Source organism: Haemorhous mexicanus, chromosome 9, assembly GCF_027477595.1.
Source record: "Haemorhous mexicanus isolate bHaeMex1 chromosome 9, bHaeMex1.pri, whole genome shotgun sequence".
In the NCBI taxonomy this organism is placed as follows: domain Eukaryota; kingdom Metazoa; phylum Chordata; class Aves; order Passeriformes; family Fringillidae; genus Haemorhous; species Haemorhous mexicanus.
Genome location: NC_082349.1, coordinates 18,081,106 through 18,106,076, shown reverse-complemented (window position 1 = coordinate 18,106,076; position 24,971 = coordinate 18,081,106). Strand labels below are relative to the sequence as shown.

Genomic DNA, 24,971 nt, shown 5'->3' with positions numbered 1-24,971 from the left:
AACAGTATCTCCAACTGACAACACTAGAATCCATGCAATAGGAGGTATTTTATTTTGGTCTGCTGCAGAGAAAGACAAATTTTGGTGGAACACAGAAGAGTAAAATTTGAAAAATACACACTGACCTACGATCTGAAGTCTACACAAGACTCTAACCTGTACCATTTTGGCAAACATGGTTAGATTGAGCTTCCAGGTAACCAGATTTCACTTATTCAGAATTATACATTATAACTCTATCTCAAAGAGACAGACAGCCAAAGTTTGCTTTTACTTTTCACCTGAAGTTCATCACACAACAGTCTTCTCTAGTTCTCAATTTAAATCTCTACAAAAACAAAATAAAACCAAACAGAAGAAACAAGGTGAAGTGTGATAGGCTGGACAATGCATTAGAAACAACACATTAAAAACAAACTTGCAAAGGATAAAAGAATTATGATGATACTGAGACTACATGTCTACTGCCCTTCATACTTCTGTTTTCTGAATAATTTAAATTCCTTAAAGTTTCAAAAAATATGAAACATTACCAATCAGAAATGAAAACAATAAAAAGTTTTGAAACTAAAGGATTTTCTGAAATAAAGAAACCTCTTTTTTTTACATCACCAGAAAAATATTCACCATGATAGCTCAGATCAGTACTGACAGAAATGTTTTGTCTTTTGTGTGCTTTCCAACAGACAATTTTAACCTTTCCACAGCATAATGTCCAGGAATTTACTTTTTGTTCCATAAAAGCTCCTATTTAAATTAGGCTTCAGGTAATCCCAGCATTTCTAGTAAAGGTATCACTGGCCAGTATATAATCACTCACATGTATCTATATTAAATGTTCCTCTAATCATTATTTAACACAATAATTTATTAATTACTGTATTACACAACTGATTTTGCATCTATTAGCACTGCTACCTAATACTGGCATTTTACAGTTTTTCAACTTTTGCTGCAGTAAGTTTAAAAAACAAGCTTAAAAGAAGCATTTTGATGCACTAAATATGTGTATTTTTTCCTAAACAGCAACTAAGAGCTTTAACTTAGTTCACATATATAAGCCTCTCACACAATTTTACTTTTTACACAGTCTTAACCTCAACTACACTGTACTTACTACTTTTTTTTTACTTACTGTAAAAAAGCTATGTAGACAAGTGTCTGGGCAAAAACATTTTTGTAAAAAAACAGATAAATATATTACAATAATAAAAAAAAATACAGAATTAGGCACAAAAGAACATATGGCAATCAGAAAATGGGGGGGCATGAGGGACAGGATGGGGGGACTAGCAACAAGCATTCTCAGTGCTATGGAATTGCCAAAAAAATGTTTTCAGCAGTAGGGCAGGTAAACATGACAAAAGCTGTTTATTACTTATTGGCTAAAGTATCTCTTGTACAATGAAGGCTGAGCTGGTACCATTCATTAAAAAAATGAAGCCCACCTTTTTACAGTAAAACTTATGCCCAAAGATTTAACAATGGATTTTGGAAGACAGAAGAAATGAACATGTCAGCTGCTGAATGCAAAGAGAATATGTACTTTTTCTACTTTTGGTTATCCATTCAGCATCACCTAACAGTAATTTCCTCTTCCAGTAATGAAGTGTGTATCATACACTAAATATGCGTGCACATACACAAAGTGAACTTTTCAAGACATTCGTGGAACAAATTAAATTTAGCTTTTAAGAGAGTTATTGAGAGATTCTGGCACTGTATGAAACCTCTCTAACTGTAGTCTCTTATTTGTCATTATAAATGGTACTTCTCAGCTGAAGACGCATCATTAAATTGCACTTGGGAATAGAAAACCACATTTACGACACAGGAACACAACTTGATCAGAGCCATTGAAAGGTGAATTTAACTACTGTTAAAACAACAATCTCATCCTCTGACAAATTTTACTAGCAGTGTCCATAAAGGTTAAAAGCCAAGTCAAGGGGAGCAAGGTACTAGAGGAATAACACGGTCTTTTGGAAGAAATAGAGTCTATGCCTAAGCAGCAGCAACCTGAAAGATCCTTTCCTATAGAGTACTTATAACAAAATTGCTGAAACTTGGGGAGAGGCCATGGGATGTTGGAAGAGACCTCACAAGCTGACTAATAACTACTGCTGAAACTGCTGTTAAACTGGAGACTTACTGGCAGGTAGCTATTTCATGAGGTAGTTTAGCTTTCACTGGACTTGAAAATCTTGATCCAATTCAAACATTTTGCTGCTAACACTTAAACAAATATAAATATGCACTGAAAACAGCAGGCTACAGTATTTGCATTGGGAGAAAAAGTTTTAAGAAGCACTGGGAGAATGACTAAAACACAGTGTTAGTTCATTTACAAATCAAGTTACAGCTGAAAATACATAGCTTAAAAAAATATATAAACCCAAAAACTTAGAAACCTAGCCCTGAATCATAGAAACATTTAGGTTGGAGAAGACCTTTAAGATCAAACCCAACCATAAACCCTGCACTGCCAAGATCCACTGAGCACAGGAATGGTTCTATTCAATTCAGACTATCATAAATGCCCATGCTCTGTAACAACCACAGCACTCATCTAAGTCCTCTACATCTCTCCGGCAAGGAGATGAAGAATTCAGTTTCCATATGACATCAGGCGACTATATCTTAAACAAGATGTCATCTTTACTAATGATATTCAAAGCATTATCCTCTCCAAATAGGATACTACAGTTTAAATATAACTGATACATAAGCCACATCCCTGTTGCACACAGCTCCTTCAATTCAGCATAGATCAACCTGTTGAAATTGAATGCTTACAGGTTGACAAAGCCTATAAATGGCCATAATCTGAGCAACTCGGGTCCTGGCATTTTCAGTGAGAAACTCCTATTTTATTAAACAAAGAAATAGGAACCTATACAGAAAAGCAACAAAATGAACTGCAGTATACACAAGGCCTGTTTATAAGTCCAAGTCATTCAATCATTCAAGCTATGCATATTCAATGCAAACAAGCAGTTTTTGCAGAAAAACTGTTCTTCAAGTTCAGCCTAACTCCTAGCATAGAATGAATAGCTTACTATCTGATAATAGCTGACTTTGAAAACACATTTTAATAAAATTTCATCCTAGAGGAGCTTTTCTCTGCACTTTTTTAAAAGAAAAATATAAACATGACCTAAGACTTCTGAGACCTTTACTTTAGATGCATAATTTTCCTGTATCATAAACTTTTTTCATAAGCACACAATCTCCTAATACAGAAATGTAATTATGTGGGTACAGGCAAAAAAAAATTTGGACACAATATAAAGTTGCTTTCACCCATTAGTTCCTGAAAAGAAGGAAAAAAAATGTAAAAATTACCACAAGACACTGTCTATAACTTCCTGCATATCTGCAGTAGTGAAATAATATATAAATACACACACTTCCTGCAGAAATCACTGTTTCACAACTGCCAGTACTTACCAACAACCAATAAAAAAAAAAAAGTAACTTTCAGTTTGTACATACTAAAGACAAGAAGCTTAACAGCAGTAGTATTCAGTGCTGTTCTATGTAGAAACCACTTCTTGTTTTACCTTTGCTAAATATATGCAATTTAATGTTATCAGCTGTAGAACATCAGACATATAGCCAGACAGGAAATAAGTGACTAAGAGAAAGGCAATGCAGTTGAAGAGATCAAGTTTATTAGACAAATATTAAAATATTGCACTTGCAACATAACCATCTGCCTCAACCAACCAGCAACAAACTGCAGACAATCACAAATTGCATAATAGAGATCTCTGTGGTTTCATTTCTGGAAAGTTCCTTCCTTAAAGAAAGTTTTCCTATATGTACCCTACCCTGATGTAAGTGATAGAAGGTAGGAAGAGAGCTGACCAGTGACCTCTCCTAGGCTCCCAAAAGTAAATATACAGGACCTTTGCTTTAGCATGTAAATCTTCAGAAGTTCAACTTAAAGATAAAATCTGGAATTCAAAATGTTTAAAAGAACAAGAAAAGGAGATACTACACTCAAAATACAATACTAACACATAGAACATGAAGTTGTCTGAAGTCCACATTTGTAATCCTTGAAGGTTAGGTTACATTGGTCAGTGTTAATCACATTTTTGTTAATAGGTTTTCTTTGCTGTTTATCACAGACATGAGCCTTGTGCATACAAAAATCTTGACCAACCAATATTAAAACTAATCTTACACTACAAAGACTATTGCTTAAGAGGAATTTGAGCTTAAATAAGTAGGCATAGTGAACAAAAAAAAACTTTAATACAGCTTCTAACTGGCACATCAGCACATAGGCTGTGTCTGTTTCAGAATGCACTGAGCATTGAGCTTTCTAAGCAAAACTATGATAACACATTTACAGTAGGGTATAGTGGCTGTTCAGTGTTGCAGTCTAACATGAAATTGATAATAACAGCCATATTTTATTTCTCCCATCTGGAGATTTTTTTATTTTTCTAAGTTTCTAAATCCGTGTATCTGTAGAAATATATAAAGTATACAGTATTATTAAATTACAATACCTTCCAATCACATGTAATGTACTTCTTAAAATCTTTCCAATTATTATTAATTGTAATCAATTTGAAAGCTTCAGAAGTAAATTACCTAAGTTTAGGCATCATTAATTATAACTAATAACCAATTTTACTTAATGTGCTAGCAAAAATGGCACATCTATGACACATCTATATTTACTGCCCAAGTTAAATACAGCACTTGAAATATTACTAGTTTGTATGCCTCAGTGCTAATTATTCTGTTAATACAATGAATTACCTACTGAAGTCACTCCTAACATTCCCTACTAATTAAGTAAAAACAGTAGAAGATCAACAGTATCATTCAAAGCTCCAGGAGTTTGGGTGAGCTCAGCTGCAAAATTATTTTGGAATGTTCCTACTGATCTACTTTAAACACACAAATATGAACAATGAAATTGATGGCAGCTGCATCAGGAAAACCTGCCAATTCTTCTTGTCTTTGACAAGCCAATTTTCATAAAACTTTCATCAACATCCTTCACTTTTTATCTACATCCCTGAAAAATTTTACCTTTTTTGTATGTGGAGTTCATCAATGAGTTCATGGCATGAGCACCTCCACAGAGATAACTCTTCCTACAACTGCCATTAAGCAATCCTCCATCTTGAACAGGAAAAGCCTCACACGAAGTTCAGCAAAAAAGTAACCCCTTCATAGAGGAAACACTTCTTCCCAGTTTTTAAAGATAAGGGATTTTTTCCTTGCATTTAAAATCTGCAGAATAAACACCTATGTACTTACATACAGCACTGCAAGGTAAAAAAATTATTTATGTACAATCATTTGCAATCTGCCTTACTAATGTCTTCAAAACCATTAACAATGTCAGAATCAGCAATATTTATTTTAAGATCCTGGTTTCAGCTCTGGTTTCTCAGAATCCTGTTACCAAATCAGATTTTAGCTTACTTAAAGAGGCTTTCTAGTAATTGTGCACCAACACAAAAAAAATTAACTCATGGATCTTTATGAGAAGAATGTGCTCTCCAAAGAAATCAGAATCAAGCAAAATAATGACAGAAAATAAGAATAGACTTTGACAATATTTCCAAAGAAAGCTAAAGGAAAACTAGCAGTAGTTTAAGCAGTAGTAAAAGCCCTGTAGTTCTGAGAACACAACTTTAATATACTCATGTCAGCTGGTGCTAAAAACATCAGAAACTTACACAAGTAACATAAAAAAAGAACTTCTTAAACTTAGATATTTGCTGATCTTGTACTTTTCAAGCTGTTCTCTCTTGCTACAAATTCTAATCTAGTGGATGGGATCCTTCCCTTAATGTTCACAGAATAATATTCTGCCATACTGTCCAACCTAGTTCAGGAACAAGACTAAATCTTGTATATTTAAATATAAACATAACCACTTAACTGAAATTCCTCAACAATGACAGTAATCAAATTTTTCCAAAACAGAGTTCAGAATTAAGAGGCAAAAGTCATCTTAATGCAAGTGTAGAATTCTGCTCTTTTAAAGTCTTAAGACTGCTCTTTTACAAAAGACATAGAAAGTACCCAAAACAGTAACAGTGTAGTGACTGCTAATGAAACACACTGTCACTAAAACAGTCTGGAGGATGGCTACAGATGACAAAACTGTTTAGAAAAGGCCCAAGGATCAGGCCTTCTATTTTGAGCCATGTCCAACATGCTGGCCTTTTTCGAGAATTACCAGTGGTTCAAATTATCAGTAAGAATTCAAATCAAACATTTGTTCACCAATTTCACAAGTTTCTTTCACCAAAAAATAGGAGAGGGTTCATCTGCAAGATTCCCTACAGGGCAGAGAAACCATTCCTCTTTCATGCCTTCCACTAGGAGAGAAGATTAGAGCAAGATAGTATTCATAAAAGCATTAAAGTACTAGAGTACTCTCACAGAATGGCAGCTGAATACAAAAACAAAACCCCACTAAAGGAACTGTTCCCATGATAAAAAGGTAGGATGTTCATTTAAAAAACATCATCTCCAGTCTCAGCCATAATGACACCGCCCTCAGTTCCACCAAAACCCCTCCCTTCCAAGAAAAAGTAGGGTTTTTTGACAACTTAGGCATTTTGGTTTAGGTTAATATTTCTATAGCAGAGAAAGAAATGAGGCTGTGATTGACAAGATTTTGTTCAAAGCTTAGGCCTGCTAAGGCACTGCTATTGATAACTGCTTTTTTGACTGTGTACACTTTCACCAACAAAAGGCTCAGAGAATTACAAAGACAAACCATCTCTTTTTTCTCTTCTCCTAGCTATCTACTTAGAAAAATATCACAGAATCAGATATTGGAAATATCACAGTCAAAACCAGAATAGGTTTCTATATTCTCTGGAAAACAATGGCCAAGTCTCATAATAATACCATGACACTTCCCAACCCTAAGAATGAAAGGGCAAGAACAAGTATTACTTTTACATAGGCAGATAACTACAGCATGTCTCATTTACAAGGGACTTAATTAATCATCACAGGGTCCCTGAAGCCCTAGAAAATTTGGCTACACCAAAAAAAAAATTGTTTAATTTACTAAAGTTTTAAATTCTTCTGAAGAGAAAAAGTAAAAGCAGAACTGAAGCAAAAGGAGGACATCAATTCAGACAGAAAGAATACTTGAACTCATTTGGCTTCAGGAGATAGCTACAGAAAAATTAACACAGGTTTCAATTTCACATCTAACTACTTCTGAGTTTACAATCTGAACTTGTAAACTGTGCAAGTCTGGAAAAACTACTTCCTGGTTCACAGTAAAAAAGAGAGCTATGGGAGGATACAGTCAGAAGCTGAACAGAGGATTTATCCTTCACACAGGGCTTTTTTGTCCTACTTCAAAAAGGCAGGGAGAGGAAATTTGAATACAATGCCAAGAAAATGTTTAAAAAATAGAATACCCAAACAAACTAACCCCCTTTTTACAAACTGCTACAGAGAAAGACTTAAATTACAGCACTGCATTCAGATTGTGGGTTTTTGTTTGGGATTATTTTTCCACCAACCTTCTTTACATATTACAGAATTTATGTGAAACTTTTAATAACAGGCATCCGGTACTACAGAAGCCAGACCACTACTCTAACCACTGCTGCTAATGTTTCTTGAGTAAGAGTTATGGATGCCAAAAAAACCCAAACAGAGAAACCCCACCCACACCAAAAATACTCCCACACACAACAAAGAAACTCCCAAGAATAAAACCCAAACCCTTAATCAGCTTAAACAGGGTGGAAATAAAAAAAAAATAAAAAAAAAAGGGGAAGAAACATATCTGTTAAATAGATCAAACTGCTGTCACATACATCAACCTAATGGGATCAAAATATGCTTTTCTATTCTCAGAATTTTTAAGGAAGAATTTCTATGTAGGGGCTGCTTAGACAAGCTTCTGTATTTCTTCTTCCGAAAGCTCAAAACTGTATTTTTATTTCATTTTTTTTCCTTTACCTCTTTTTTCCTTTGATAAATAAATTTGCATTTAATTTCATGGAACTAAAAGTTTAACTAAAAATCTATGGAAAATTTGGTAATGTTTAGGACTTGGTCCTGTCTTAATGTTCACTGCCAATACCCAAACCCTCAGACATACAACTCTTTTCCATCGTTATTCCTTGTTTAAGTAAAGCAAACTGATGAAGCACTAAATAGCCAGGACTGAAGAGGACATCAAGAAAATGTAAACAAGAGGGACCTCTTTCAGAACCAGAAGGAAGTAAGAAAAACAGGGAAGAGAGACAAATGTTCTGGGGTTCCAAAATGGCTATGAATGCACTACACTGCACAGCATTTCTGACTTATTCCAAAGTAATAACCTCGTCACCTTTGGTTACAGAACTGCCAGTGGAAGCGGTTTTATTCCACTGCCACACTCCTCCACTCACCACACTGTGTCTACAACTGCGCAATCACATGACTGATCAGTAAGCTGCTCCAAGGGAAAACTACTTTATTCTCTTAGAATAGTTTAATGCTGCATTAACTTATTCTGCAACTCCAACAGAAGAGTGTAGCAGAAACATGGATTTGGAGATTTTTCTGCTTTGTGCTAAAGATGTAGGATGAGAAAGCACAGAGACACCCATTCTGGCAAGAGCTGTCACCACAGCACCCTAATAGTAACATGAAATTGCGCCCTGAATCCCAACCTCTTACTAACAAATGAAAATGGAAAGAGTCTGCTATTAATATCAGTGATTATACTGCTGACCCCATGAATACAGAAAATCAGGCACAGTAGAACAGTGAACCAGGCAAGTGACTGCAAAGTGCAGCAACCCTCTAATGTCATGAATTAACTCCTACACAGCTCTAAGGCAAGAGGAAAAAAAAGAGAAAAAACCCACAAAGAAATTAATAGTACAGTAGAAAAAGAAAACAGAGAAAAAGCAAGACCTCTGAAATGAGCTTTCCAAGGGAACTCAATGTACATTCAACATACAGAAGCATCAACTGCAATAGAATGCATTTTAGTGTGTGCCAGTTAATGAAAAAACCTTTCTATCTAGCATCACCAGAAAACTGATTCAAGAACAGCCACAGTCACTTTGCTCTGATATTCTACCACTGCGATCTCAAACTGAAGGAGCAAAGTGAAGTTTCCTGCTTGAGCAGTGAACCAGAACTCTCTCTTCCTGAATCCACACTATATTATGAAACTGGCACGGTGGTCTTCCCTGTAACGCCCAAACTTGTAGAGGAGTAAAGAAGTTGATGTCATACAGGAGCTGGGCTTTGCAGCTGAGATTCCTTACTTTAAAGGTAGCTGTACAAGACAACTGTGATTTTTCATCCCATCACCCACCAACAATTCTGTGTGCAGACATCTGAAAGCTGCCTGTTGATTGTGGGATTATTCTTCTCAGACACCGAAGGTTTGTAGGAAATACAAAGTCACTATATTCTAATACAAGCCAACAGTTTATCCCTCTATAGCACAATGGATTCTTGTTTTGGTGTTCTCCCCTTGTAAACAGGAAATGAGTCCAAGTATAAATTATAGATTTCTCCTTTGAAAGGGCATCACTTACCAGTAACTACCATGCTGCTCATGTTAGAGTTCGGGCTACTGAGTACACTGCCTGAAAGAAGTTCGTCAGATCCTCTCTAAAAAGAAAGAGACAGTAAGAGATTTTTTTTCCTCTATTTTGTGATTTTTAAAGATGATACTTCCTCTTTTCAGAAAAGTGCAACAATTTTGAAATCTAAGCGGAATATTTACATGGCAATCTGAAATGAGAGCAGCTTAAGCACAATTGTTTAACCCACCACTGAAATAAAGCCATCTCTGGACACAATGAGAATTGCTGAACAATAATTTTGTCCAGCATTTCAAATTAAAATATAATTAAATTTATTCTACTTCAATAACATTTAAATTATTTAAGTTTTAATATTTTAATACACATATGTATTAAACTATTATATTTAGCTGAAACTACAAGGGAAATCTAGGCAAAGAGAAATGTGGAGTTTAGCTCAATTTTAACACCCCTATTTAAAAACAAAGCTTTAATGATCACAGGAAATGAAATCAGTTTTCATTTTGGGGACATTCATTCTTTCTGCAAAACACAACTTAGGGCAGGGAATTACATCCTCATTGTAGTTCTTAAAACATGACAAATATAAATTAATGAATGACTTAAAAGTGGGCTGCAAAAATCAGGAGGGTTTATATAAAAACCATACAAGAAAACCCTTTCCACAAATGGTAAGATGGGCACTTGACGCAGCTGAAGAGGCGCTTCTTTTCACACCTTGTTGTTTCTTTTTTTCTTTTATGCCCCAATCCTCTTCACCCTCAAGACTTCATCCCTCAAAAAGCCTACAAAATCTTTATGTGATCTTTAAATAAACAAAATATTTAAACCATCCTTCAAATATTTAAACCACCCTTGAATTTCTTACAGGTTCTTTCCCACTTCAGAAGTATTTCTGCAGCACCCTTAAGACTAATCCAGGTCACTGCTAAAATGGCAATGAGGAAAAAAAAGCAGTTTCTACCCATCCTTATTAAAATAAATGGGTTTAATTCTGTTGTGGACACTACAAGAGAATGAAGAATAGTTAATATGTTTTACAGGGCACTTCAATACTTCATAATAAATTCATCTGAGACTATTACCTTCATAGACAGCATAGTTGAAAGACTTATAAAAATCAAACCCTTACCTTTTTCTCATACTGCATTACATTTGTGTCCACACAGAGAATAGTACGTTAAAGTTTATATATGTGTACACACATATAGAGCCATTAAAGTTTACTTGGTTTTCAACATCAGCTCTGAAGAATCTCTATACATTTTACTGAATGCTCTAAGCTTGTAAGGGTACATAGCAAGCAACTTACTTGATAGGCAAAGCTGTGCCTATCAAATAAGCAGGAGTTCCCTTAAGATTACATCATTCCTAATACCAAGATCAGATAGAACCATGAGAGGGACTATGTCTTGTTCTTTTCAATGTAAGGATGCATTTCTAATCAGATATAACTAAGAAAAATTTAGCTAGATAGAACTGAGGAGCAACTTATAGGCAAGTTATAGAAATTCTCTGTTTATCTAGTAGAAAGTATTCTACTACTGACTTAATATGCAGGTGTAAGTTGAAACATAAACATTCTTTCCCTTTCATGTTCTACTTTTTCTAACATAATATTGACAAGGGTGGAACACTGCAAAGTTGAAGTTTACTAGCAGCATTAGGTTACTCAGTGGTAAGTGCAGTTCTTTCTGCTTGCAATACCCATCTAGCTTCGTTTGGGAGCCCCTGTCTGCAGCCTGGCCAGCTCAGCTGAATAGGCAGAAGTAGCAGCAGACACTGAATCTGTTCATAGTCCGCCTGATTAAGATCATTCACCAGCATTTTTCCCCCTTAATATCACAGGCATAAATTTGCAATGGTACAGTAGTTACTACATCAACAGCTGAAGCAACCCCAGCACCAAATGAATGCTCTTCACAAAACCTGTGGGAACTTTACAATCCTGAAATATCTCAGATTTCAATTGTCTCCAGCTTCAGAAAGTTACTTACAACAGCAACTGCTGAATGAATGAGTGCAAGAACGATTATATAAACTTCTGGTTCCTAGTAAATCTGGCTTTCAAAAAACTGTTAATTTCTTAATCCACAGCAGAAAAATCCAAAAGGAGCACAAACTACTCAACAGAGTAGATATTCAGTTCCTGTATTCGTGTTTCTTGAACAGTTCTCTCTTCATTTACAAATATATTTTAAATTACATGAATACCTTCATAGTCAATCACAAGACTTTGTCATTGCACTTGAAAATTTTAACATTTTTGCTTCAGAAGAACAATTAAATGTGAATTTCTTGCACTGGCCTGTATCTTAAACTCTGCACTTGTCTTATCTGCATAAATTAGTATTCAAAAGTCTGATTCACATATGTACAGGTTCATACATGAAATCCCAATTCCCCTGTGAAATCACCAATGTATAGCTAACCTCTGTTAACTCACACCCATATGTGTTTCCCAAGCTTTTGGTCAAAGACAAAGATCTCTCTTACCATCAGAGTAATGATCCTATAGATATACATGCTTATTTTTCCTAACTGGTTCTTCAGCAGCCTAGATCCTTCTGTATTTCAGTTCAGTATGTAACTTTAGAATCAACTCTGCAGCAAAAGACATGATGGACTTGGATACAGAGTGGTAAATTACAAAATCAAAAGCCATACCTGCCTGGTTATTATGATTTACTTCAAAAGAGTTGTCTGAAGATCTTGGTTGGCTAGTAAAGCCATTTCATATAAGCATCTAAAGTAAGCCAATGTGTGCTCTTAGCCTGGCACTACTGTGTAACACAATCCCTCCCAAATTACATAGGCAGAAATACTTATTTTACATTTATTCAGCAGAGATAAGGGTGTATTCGATTTGTGGTTTGGGGTGCTTGGTTTTGGTTTTATGTGCATGCTCTTTTAGAGGGTGCTAAGCTAAAAAGGACTGACACCATGCTCCACGAGCAAAGCTTTTCATCACTCTGCTATGTCACACATGAATTTCAAAATCATAACCAATTTTCCAAGCATCTCAAGTATTTAACTAGTCTCAATCACAGAAGTTCTGCTAGTCGAATGGTACAAACCTTTAAACTAAATTAGGTAATTGTGTTTCAGAGCTAAGGAAACCAAACTCAGATATTTCAAGAGCTCACAGAATCAGACTCAAGGAAGGAAGATCCAACAGCAACGTTCACTTAACTCTTTTACCTGTCTGTGCAAACTGCTATGTTCTAAAGAATCAAAGCAAGTTTGAGAATGTATAACAGCACTGAAGATCACAAATACAGAGATGGCAAAAACATTCTCATCTAAGTTCTAATAACAAAGAAAAAAACAAACACAAATTATTATATTTCACCATAAACTCCAAAGGAAAGTTACTGTAACAGCGGTAATAGGGTAGAGACTAATTCAAAATCCATCTAGCACAAGGCAAGGATATTATTAAGAACAAAATAAGAAGTACAAACTGCTATTATACTATTAATACCTCATCTTCTGACATCTAGGCCTCAACAAGACAAGCCTTCAATGCCATATTTCTATTCCTACCAATGTCAAGAAGATTAATCCACATAAATCTTCCACAAAAACGAACAACTAACTGCTCAGATCAGAGTTAGCTAGACTATTTCTTTATGGAACCAGCATCTACCAAAATATGAGTACACAAAATAAACAAGGGAATTTCCAAGGTAACATCTTGCAGCAAGCGAACCCTGAATTTGTCACAGTCAATACCACCCTTTCACTTCAGTCCATGTTCTCCCTGCCATGACCCCATGAGAGCATTTCCATGCATGGTGGGAAAACATCGTGTTTAATGCATGGCTTCAATCAATGGATTTATGTGAAACTGGACCACTTTCAAAAAAGACAAAAAATATAATAAACCTTTTAGCGCATATTAAAGTGAAAATTCAAAATTATATATACAAAAATTATTTTACATACATAAATTAAAGGCACCGCTTCGATATTTTAGCTAATTTCCCTAACTGAATATTTATTTCTTACACTGTCACTTCTACAATTCACAAAATCAATGAAACAAAGAGAAAGAAGAAGCTCCTAGCTCAGCAAATGAATGTCCTAGGTCCTTGCTTTAAGTTCTAGCTAACTCAAAATCCTTCACTACAAAAGCTGGAATTACATTGCAGAATTTCAGATTTTTTCCCCCCATAAAAGATTACTATAAAGCTTCATGCTATCACAGGTTTTATTACGTAGCTATATAATTTCAGGAAGTCATTATAGTCATACTATGCTTCCATGCTAATCAAAAATAGACTATTTAGAAGACTTTGCAAACTCTTTTCCTCATATTCCAGATCAGGCTTTAAATACTTAACACATTCCCCAGATTTTATTACATCCAAGGGTTTAGGCTTTTATGCACCAAAATGCTTTTTGACAACTGGTTACATCAGAGACACATTGGCTTTTTTGCCCAATAATTCAGGGCTATGGACATGCTAATCAGAAGTTATGGCTAAACCTAACCTGACAGTTATTACAGACAGCTTATCAGAAGCATGTGTAGAAGCACTACAATACTCCTAGAAACAGTAAACAAGTGACTCCTAGAAACAGTTAACTTCTGTTAAAAAGTCAACAGTATCATCTAAAAAAATTTCTTAAACTCACACTAGAAAAATATAAGAACGACACTCAAAGACATTGAGAAATACATTTTTTACAAATACTCTCATTTGGGGTGTTTATATTTGCTGATATTAGAAACCTCTCTCCAAAGGAGGATGATTCTGCTCTTCCTCCCAAAGGAAAGATAAGAAAGAGAACTTCAGCTGCACTGCACATTCACCACAGTCATTCTCAGCCTACAGGCATGAATTTCCCAAGGGGTATGACAAGCCAGGAGACAGAACTCGTGATTTAAGGAAACCCAACAGCTTTGTAAAACACTTTATTTCTAACAACATCTGGGAACAATTTAAAAGAAAGAGCCAGAAACCTGATGGTATGGGAGAGGAATAAGCACATGACAGTTTCAACCCAGACATTAAAACATTCTCCTTTAACAGTTACACATTGTAAACACACCGCTTCAATATCTGAAGTAACTTTGGGGACTGGCTGTTCAAAACAACAGAACAACACACTTTGAACCCCCCAAACACAGCATTTATAAACTTCATTCAGTTTACATGTGATGGATCAAAATTCAAAAGGATGTTTCATTTTTAACATGATAAATTTTTATATGAAACACTGCATAAATATACCCTCACAATCTTTCATCAAGAAAAAACACTTGATCTGCCTTATGCTCTGCTTATACGCACAACTGTCAAAACACATAATCCAAACTACCCTAAGGAATTTGTTACACCTCTCATATGTACAGGATCACAGAAGGCCTATGCAGGACAAGATACACATTCCAAAGAAACTCCATGCAGGTTCATAAGTATTTTACAAAGCATACAGTTTAACTATAAGCTTGCTGTTACTTCACCAGAACCTTACATGCATGGAGAATACCTACTTGAATAATTTTAAAGAATACACCACTTAACTATACTGGCATAAAATCAGTTAAGGTCATGAACTCCATGGGTGCTTAGTAACTCATACCATCACATGCTTTTCATTCAGCATTAACTGTATACAACATGACCATCTTTACTTACTTACTCTCTCTATATGTTCTTTTTCATTCTACTTCAATTATTTTCAGATTCTCCTAAGCCAAGCATATATTGTTTATATAGCCTAACAACTATGCCATTTTAACATTCTCAATTTTTCAGTAATAAAGGAGCTAAGAGAAAATTATTAAAAGATTAATAAAACCACATAAATTTTATAGAAATTGAGAAAGAGCCATCAAGGGAATTTGAAAAGCCTTTTAAGATTGACAGGAGACAAAACTCAATTTCCTTAAAAAATCTCCAGTTTTCCAAAACACAATGTTGAAAAAAAAACAAATTTCTCAAAGCACCAGAAGATCAAGATGGACTATTAAACCAAAAAGTCAAAGAGTAAAGAATCAAATCTGAATGTACACCATGTCACACAGCCTCATTTGGAAACTTCCAAACTTTCAATTGCAATTAAAGACTGCAGGCAACAATCTCTTCTAATACAAGTCAATGCTTCAAACATTCAAGAGAAGTATGCCAACAAAATAATTTATTCCAGCATTTCAGATTTTCCATTCCACCTTTACCAGAAACAAAAGTACAACTCTCAAACATTACTGGTAGTAAATTAGAATAGGTGAGAACTACTCACTAGAGCTACCACGTGAATGCATCCTTTGCCTTCCAGACAGACAACCATGGCACCTGGATGTACATATTTGCTCTTTCAGTAGCAGTTTCTACACCTCAAAATGCAATCCACGCGGAAGTTATTTTCTACTCAATTATCTCCTATTTTTCACTAATAAATTAGAAGTGCTAATGCTATTTTGTCTGTAACTCAATACTCGTGTTACGCATACACAGAAAAAAACAATTCTATGAAAAGCTAAACACGGCTACATGTACTTGCAGCTGGAAAAAATAACCAAACTTCTAAATCTAACACTGCAGTCCCATTATCAGCTTGTGAAATCACAACCTCATTGGAGTCAACTACCACCAAAATCAAGAATCCTACCTTCTCCCTGACCCCAGCAGCCTCTTCCTACTCTGTCCTCCTAATTCAGTATTGTTACAAGAACTTATGCCACCACAGGCTTTGGTACAAATCTGAGTAAAAAGATGTAGCTCACTGTTGCATCAGCTTAGCTTCATCCTGGTTAAGTTCCCAAAAAAGGTTTGTGAATTGGCTACCTAAACATCTGTTGCACAAGTATTACAGTAACAGAAAAATGGAATGCAGCTTGATTTGCTTGTGAAAACACGGCCTGAAGCTCTAGGAAATGAATAGGGTATTTGCATATGGTATTAGTGCATGTTTTCAGAGGTGGTGCATGAGATTGTGTTTCTCTTTGTATAACCCCTCAATTAAGATGCAAACCTAAGTCCTCTGCTACAAATGATAACTGCATGATTTCAAATTAGTACAAGATATCAAAATTTATCAAACAGGTATACTAAAACCTCCTTACATACAGTGAGCATACTTACTACAGAGAACAAACTAAGTTTCAGCATGCTTCCTTTCTTTCCATTTTCAGCTTTCCTTACTTCTTCACATATATTACAGTGGAAGAATGGGCATCACAAAGAAAAGTACCACAAAAAAAAGAACTGGAGTCAGCTCTTCTGAGAATAAACATGAAAGCTATTTCAAACAGGGTCAATTCACAGAAGTTACTGTTATCAGATACCTTTACTGTTAACAGATATCTTTCATTGTAACAAGTTATTTTTTGTCACTATCGACATGTTCCCCATACCATTGCTGGAATGACAAATCCAGATGCCACTTCTAAACTTTTCAACATGGTCAGACTTCAGCCTTACTTCACTGCTATAATGCTCCACATGTCTTTTTTGCTGTTTACTGCTGCTAGCACAACTTAAGTATTATTAAAAACAAGGTTGTCTAAAAACATTATCACAGCTAACACAAGATTAAAACACCTCTAATTCACAAACAACCCGTTTTTCTCATATCACTGTGTCTTTGTCTAGTCTACCAGCAATTATATTAGACATGCAAGGTTAGCCCAAAACTCTAATCCTAACATTTTAAATACAACAGACTATCACATTACATTTGTCTGTATGAATAAACCAATTTTTTATCCTACCACTCCCTTCTTTTTAAAGCAGCCAAAATTACAGTGAAGGCAAAAAATTTGAGAGAGTACAAAACTGAAGGGAACAAGCTTGTGAAATAAGTTTAGACTAAATTTTAGAAGTGGGAGTTTATCTTCTGACAACTTGCTAGAATCTGACTTTCAATCCTATTTTCATTATACCATGTACAGTTGAAACAAAAAGCACAGCACATGTACGGTATCTACTTGCTTCCACCATTAAAAAATTCTCAGTTATTACTAGCAAAAAAGGTTCAGAATATAGTTTTGTAAGCGAAGACTATGCCTCAGAACATGAGTTAAAAAACCAAAGTGGACAACGATTCAAGAGAACTTACAGACTCCTACTTTGTGCTCTCTCCTCTTTCTCCATCAGTTCCCTTCCCTGTCAGTTCTTAGCTACTCTCCTTCCCCCATACTACTATATTCCTCCCTGTTAAGTTTAAGCAACCAGGAAAAAGGGGAACTAGGTGACACTTTCCTGTTTGGAAAACTTAGAAAGTACTAAGACGTGTTTCTTTGCATATTCTACCCATCCCAAACATAACACACACCACCAATTCCCTCATCTCTTAAGCACACTGCAATGGCCAAAGCCCTGACCTTGGGGGAAGAAGGCCACCCCACACCTTTAAACATTACAAAACTCTTACAGGAATGAGCTTTCTCTCCTAGCTACAACTGGGGCTGTCCACGCTTGGCAACTGAAGCTTGGTTTTTGGCCAGTATCCACAGCACCATCAAGAAGGTCAAAAATTTCTCAAATGCTGTGTACCAAATAATGCTCCAGGAAGAAATGACTGGTTCTGTTCTCCTGTCAGATAGAAGAACACCTCAGCCACTGTGAAACACGCAATGTGCATACACAGAATGAGTCACTCAATTGTTCAAACCCCATTTACTGCACAGCTACCTATCCCATCCAGAAGAAACATCCATTAGACTGAAGTGGCACACACTGAAACACAGTAGGAGAGATCACCATCAGTATGCACCCAAAGTTCACACCCTACACTGTGTGACGTATATTCCTTATACCATGTTTTCATATCCCTCCCAAGATTCTTTTAATTACTCCATAGGAAAGATACATTATATACTTCATACATCCAACAGCTGAAAAAGGCTCTATCCCAGCAAGTGCCAAATCAGATATCAAGATTAAAGCACTGTAATGTAAAGAGAACACAAGAGAACAACTCAAAGTACATTATTAGATGCTGATGCTCAAAACTGTATAACCAGAGAGTAACTAAGGACCGTAATAAGAACAGAGCAACTCCAATGTATTTTTTTAAAAAGAAAAAGCAAGCATTTTATAGAATATGATAAATTTTTGAAATTATGCACAAAGAAATCTATAAAATGTATAGAATTTCTCTAGGGTACTTAATTATTTTTTATTTATGAACTATGTAAATATTACCATTTCTGGAATCCTTAACTCTCCTTTATTCAAGTATACTTTGCACAAACTGCTTATATACAATGAAAGTTCACAATTCAGGATCAGAAAAAGAGCTAAAGCTCATTCCTTCTTGCACTATTTTGCAAAATGTAATGTAAGGGGTGAACTGTGTTCAGTGACATTTCCCTGCCTCCATTCTAGGTAAGCAAAACAAGACATTACAGACCAAATCAAGTATGAGTTATCTCATTTGTATTTACAAGATGACTGGGTTGTGACATGTTCTAATGCTTTCAGAAATTAAAGCACGCTGCTCCTCTGACAGATTTGAGCTAGGAAGCGTGTTCCCACTGCATATTTTGAATTGCACAAATCCTCACATTTATTCTTTGTAAATCAAGTTCTCAAGTTGTATTCATAATTTTTTCCACCTCCATTTTAAGTTTTATGTTTTGTACTCGTTTCTAGTGTTAATTTCTGGTGACTCAACATGTAAATCAAATGAAGACCAAACATCAGATGAACAGAAATGTTTTAAAACAATTTAAGTATACAATACAAATAAATTGTAATAGTTTCGAATTTATCCCTCATTTGTAGATAACTCTGATTGTAAAACTGTTAATAAAGCATTATAAGGAAGCATTCCTCTTACTTTATACTTGCCTTGACCACATGCAGTCCTCTAAGCTACAAAGCCCTCCTTTAATGGAAAGACAATACCCAGACTACAATAATTAACTTCTCTTACTCTTTTATGAATGGGTTTAAAGATATAACATGTGCACTTTGCTGTTTAAGAGAATAATCAGCCAGATAACAGTTCATATAACTTTTAAATTTGCATTGACATGACTGATGCTGATAAAATAAAGCAAATTTTCCAGACAGAAGAGTCACACATCACCATCCATTTCTCCAAGTACAACTGAATATATCACAAACATGTTTTGCAAGTGATCAGCATATACACTCTAAGTGAGAAATATCAGAAAGCATCAAGTAAAAAAATATTCTGGATAAGGCAACTTCTCACAGCTAAATCCCTGCCCACATCCAATGACTATCCAGTCTCAACAACAGCAGTGTTGGAAGAGCATTAAAATTGCTAATGCAACTCCCTGGATTCAAAACTTAATTTTTACACATTCCCACAGCACCCCATGAAAAAGAAAACTTCCAAGGGAAGGCCAGAGGACTGATCCCAGTTGTTTATATGCACTTGACTGGCAAAGCATTCCTCAACTTGAAAACATCAGTCCATCAAGAGCAATGAATAGACACCATAAGGACAAATGTTTCACATGTCCTTCCACAAAACACGAGTGAAGGTGGCATTACATCACTATGCACACTCAATTAGACAGAAATCCCATTTTCCATTCTTAGCAGTATCTTGAGATTATTAAAAGAAGCTCCAGAATACAATCCAGTTTATTCCTCCCATATTTAACAGCTTTCTTCAGGAAATCACCATCCTTATTTATTTGCACTACTTCTATGCAGACTGTTTTCTTTCAGAAACCAGACAGCAAGTCCATTTTTACAAGCAAAAAGCACAACTTTTTGATACTTCTGAACTTTTCCTTGTAGTTTTTAATCACTGCCTCCAATACACCTGTCTTGCCTTCTTTCTTACATTCATAACTTCTACAATCAACAGAAGAAAGCAGTTACATCATCTGAAGCATCTTTATTTCATTGTCTGGCTAGTATCTTAAAATTTGGTTCCAAAATAGCACTACCCACTTCGGACATAGTTCATAACACTCAAATTCTCATGGACTGAAGTTGCTCACAGTAAAGACTAAAAGGGATACTGGATCCATTTACTTCTCCTGAAGTGACAAATGTTAGATTTTAAGATCCAAGTAATACATGGTCTACTTGAAACTACTTCTTCAGTATAAAGAAGAAAATTTACTAAGGGTAATTAATGATTTTTATTTTTTGCCCTGAAGCCGTGTACATGGAGCACAGTTTGCTGCTGAAAGACTTGGAACCTCCTCAGGTATCCCTCCAAACTACTAAATACATTGCTAAGTTTTAATTAGTTAACACTTTGTCCTCCCAGGCATCAGAGAAATAATCATGTCAGTTGGTATTTCTATTGTGATTAGCTCCCACGGAAGTACCTTAATAACTACACTTTCCTCACAATTCAGAGAGTGAGTTTAAGCTTGTCTCCAATACTGCATGAACATATGGAGCTGGATGGGTCCAGAATCCATGTAACTGACTTCTGACAGCTCTTCCTAGAAGCAAGCTTACCCAGAAACATTATACAGGTAGATCCAACAGAACAGCTGCTGTATCTACAGGCTGACTGTATTATGTAAGAACCAGTCTAAATCCAGCAGGAACAATACTGAATCTGAGCAACTGGGCTTTACTAGACAAAGCTGGGCTTGGCAGGCAGTTAACACTGATCAGCTTCAGGTGAAAAGGCAGGTACACAGCACAAGCTACGAAGTCCCTGAACAAATGTGAAGAGTTAACTGTGTGCACTAGAAAACTTCTGCTTCTACCACTGAAATAGAATTGCTCTCATGCACTCATTGAAGTTCCCTTGTCCCATATCCCTTTGCATAAACATTATTTCTCACTCTGCTACTACGGAGTACTGATCTAATTCCTAGATAGATTTGAATAAAAAGCGAAATAAATAGTGAATTAACTGCTATTTAGAAGCCCTTTCCTTGTTATGAAAGTATACTAAATTCATAACTTAACTTGAGAAATAAAACGTACAGCAAAGCAAACACCCACTTCTGTGTCTCCATAACAAACTCTAGCTCCCATTTTTCTGTCCTCTTTTAGATAGTCACTTATTTTCTAACTTCAGTGGGAACTGTTTTGAAAACAGGAGGGGGAGGGACAGAGAAAGTACGACTTTTACAGGCCCCATGCAACAATGTGGGAGTGTTGTTTTGAAAAAAAAGTATGATAAATCAAGTTTTAAAGTAAGAAGCTGACACCACTACATTAATCCCCAACCACTGTTTACAGTTCAGTGCCTAGAAAAGTCTTTTGTGTAGAGGCTCCAATTTACCTCTAGGGATTTTAGTTTAATAAAGCATACACGGCTGACTAGATATCAGCTCACAATGACCAGTTAAAATCTTCCAACAGGCAATTACTGATGCTCAAAGTAGTTCATTTTGTATCAGCACTCTACCCCCTTATTTGTTAAGTGTACATCCTACCTTCACACCAACGGCAACATCAGTGACAATGCTGTAAAAAAAGAAAAAACCAAGAACATAGGTCAACCAATTTATCTTCATAAATTCAACTTTTCAATGTATTGTAACGACAAAATTATGAGAAAACAAATTCCTTGAGCAACAAGTTCCTTGAGCACAGCAACAAGTTTCTTGAGCAAGAAACTATGTTCAAAAACATATAGGACTGAAATACAAAAGAAACTTTTAAAAGCCACTGAGCTCCCACAGCTTATAGGCCTTTCCAAAGAGTACAAAGTTTCAAGCAAATGTTACTCCAATGGAGCACTACCTGGAAATTTATTTAGGAAACTCGGGTTTCTGGACTACATGAGATTCAGGGTAGAAATGGAGTACCTTAAAAGTCAGTACAAAACACCTCACACACCTCTATTAACTAAACAGCTAACTCAGCAACACAGCTAAACCTTTCTTTGACCTAATCTTTGAAGAGCAGAAAGCAATATTGTCATTTTTAATTAGCTTGGGAAAAAACCCCAACTCATTTGCAGCTACACCCATATGAAATTTAATGAGGTACACCTATGAAAAACACTGCAACAGGTTGTGTCAGGGTACATCTTCTCCTTAGAGATTGTGCCAGTTTTCCTTAGAGGTTGTGGCATCACCACTCAGTGTATACCACAATCCTAAAAGAAACCTCAGTCCACAGACACATACACACAAAAAAGAATATGGGAGAGCATTCCACAATGTAGTACTCATTCGTAGTTCTCAGACAGGATTTGTAACTCCTACCATTATAACCACAACCATAAAAAGCCTTGGGAACTCTCACAGTTGAAAGGTTATATATGCTTAAAGCATACCAAAGAGATGTCTTCTCTGTTTGAAGCAGAGTAAACAGGAGACCTGGAAACTGAAAGCTGTTGTATTTACACTGACCAAGGCTACAGCCGGCAGCCCCGCTTTCCAGGTGCAACAAAAAGCAGGCCTGGCGTGTAGTGTCTGCCATCCCAGCTCCTACTGTCCCATATTGCCAACTGCTTCCAATCTTCCCTTCTTTGGTTTTTACAGCCAGTCCACTGTATATAAAAAGGCATCTCTCCAGCTGGGGAGGGGGGGAAGCCGAAGGGCTTATTAGGCAGTTTCTGAAAACAAAAGAGCTCGACATCTGGCTCCTGCTGGCATCGCTCCTCCCCTCCAGCCAGCTCCAAAACAAACCCGAGCCCTGCAACGCGCCCCTCCTCACCCCCTGGCCGGAGAAGAGATGCCAAAGGCGGGGGGGAAGGAGGGAGCGAGAGGCTCTGGGGGCCAAGGATGAGGGCAGATCGCGCCCTTCTTTACATCGAGACGCGGCGTCTCGGCCACTACACTTAAGTAGGGGGCAGCCCAAGGCCCTCGGCGATTTGAACGGGGGACCCTACAGAGGGGCCCACGTTACGGAGAGGCTGAGCCCCTTCCTGCCCCGCTCCCAGCCCGTGTGGGGCCTCAGGCTTTAGCTGTCCCGCGGCGGGAAGCTCATCGCTCCCCACACCCTCGGAGACGCCCGCCGACAGCCAGCGAGCGCCCGGCACCGGGACAGGTGCCACCACCGGCCGGCAGCACAAAGCGCGGCAGTGCGCTGGCTCCCAACGCCCCGGTGCCCACTCACCCGTCCATCGCCGAGCCGGACAGAGCGCGGGCAGCGGGACAGGAGCCGCGCACGGGGAGGCTGAGAGAAAATGGCGGCCTGGCCTGCACGGAAACCGCCGAGCGTTGCCGAGTGCCGGGCTCCGCTCCGCGTCCCCCTAGGCGACTGCGCACGCGCCGGCAGAGCGCGCATGCGCTGTGCGCGCCGGTGAAGCTTTTGCCCTCAGCTGCCCGGCCCGAGCCGGCCCTGGAGGCGGCGCGAGCTGCCCCGCCTGCGGCGGGAGGCGGGAGCGGCGGCGGCACCTTCCCCTGCCGGCCCCGGCCCGTCCGCCGCCTCTCTGCCCCAGCGCCGCGTCCGGAGTGTGGGAGGGGCTGCCACGGGACAGCGCCGAGGCAGCGGGGAGCGGTGGGGGCTCCTCAACCCATCAGCATTCCCTGCCGCCCCGCCCGGGCCCCTGCTGAGCCGCCGGACCCCACTTTCGGGCTTGGTCCCGGCCCTTCTCCTCAGGGAAAGCGTTCAGAGGGACCCGCGCCGGGCTCCAGCCCCCACAGGGAGCCTTGTCCCCAGCGCTCGCTGCCCTCGGCTACGCTGTCACTTCCCAGAAAACAACCTGTTGACTGTGTATCTGATCGCTAACACTACATAAATATAAAAAAGAGAAACGTCCAAAGGAAGTACAGCAGTGAATTGGCTTGTTTCTTCACAGAAATAAGTGTCTCCGTGGTTCTCTGTAAACTGTCGCCTCAGGGTACAAAATACGTGGCTATTACGAAATACACATTTTCTCCTCATTAGCTTTTGCCAGATCTCAGTATTTCATCACAAATCTTCAAATGTTTGACATATTCCTAGGTTTTCTAGAAAAGCTGTGCATGACAAAACCCTGAATTGCATTCAAACAAAAAATCAAACTAGAGATTTTATACCTATGAAAGAAAATTTGAAATTGTGATCCAAATGTTCCTGTAAGATCCCAAACCCAGAAGAATGTTCAAAAGTATTCAAAAGGTCTTCTGTGATTTCTATATTTTGATCTAGCAAAAATATGTTTATAGAAGGTAGCCCATTACTTGATTGCACTTTAATTTTTTCAGGTTTGTGTAAATTCCTTGGAGTCTGTCATCAAAACTATTGCAATGAAGCCTGATAAAAAATTTAGGAACCAAAACCTATAAAACTATACATACATCCATAACCGGAAAATTTTCAGTGTACTTTAATAAAACTCCAGTATCCTCCTCTAACTGACCCCAAAAATAACTCATAACTGGATTAACAATTAGGAGTGTGTACAAATTCTCATTCTACTCTGCAACTTTCTGTTGTTCTGTTCTGGAAAAGCCACTCTGATTCTCTGCAGCAGTTTACTGATAATGCTTCTCCTAAATGCCATTGTCACTTGGATATCTGCAACTACTTCCTCTTTCAGAAATTGTCTTCAGCACCC

General features: G+C 37.4%; 1 protein-coding gene across 5 annotated transcripts in view; it reads right to left on the bottom strand.

Annotated features, from left to right (window-relative positions):
• Positions 1 to 23,704, bottom strand: part of PTBP2 (polypyrimidine tract binding protein 2) — a 48,126-nt gene extending 24,422 nt beyond the window's left edge. For 4 of the 5 annotated variants that reach the window (XM_059854304.1, XM_059854305.1, XM_059854306.1 and 1 more), the window contains exons 1-3: positions 23,546 to 23,704; positions 21,913 to 21,943; positions 9,555 to 9,630 (exon numbers count right to left, since the gene is read on the bottom strand). In XM_059854304.1, coding sequence (XP_059710287.1) covers positions 9,555 to 9,630; positions 21,913 to 21,943; positions 23,546 to 23,553 — 115 coding nt within the window. In that variant the 5' untranslated portion in view covers positions 23,554 to 23,704. The remainder of the gene's footprint in view (positions 1 to 9,554; positions 9,631 to 21,912; positions 21,944 to 23,545) is intronic. The other variant, XM_059854309.1, reaches the window with a different exon arrangement.
• Positions 23,705 to 24,971: the final 1,267 nt, after the last annotated feature.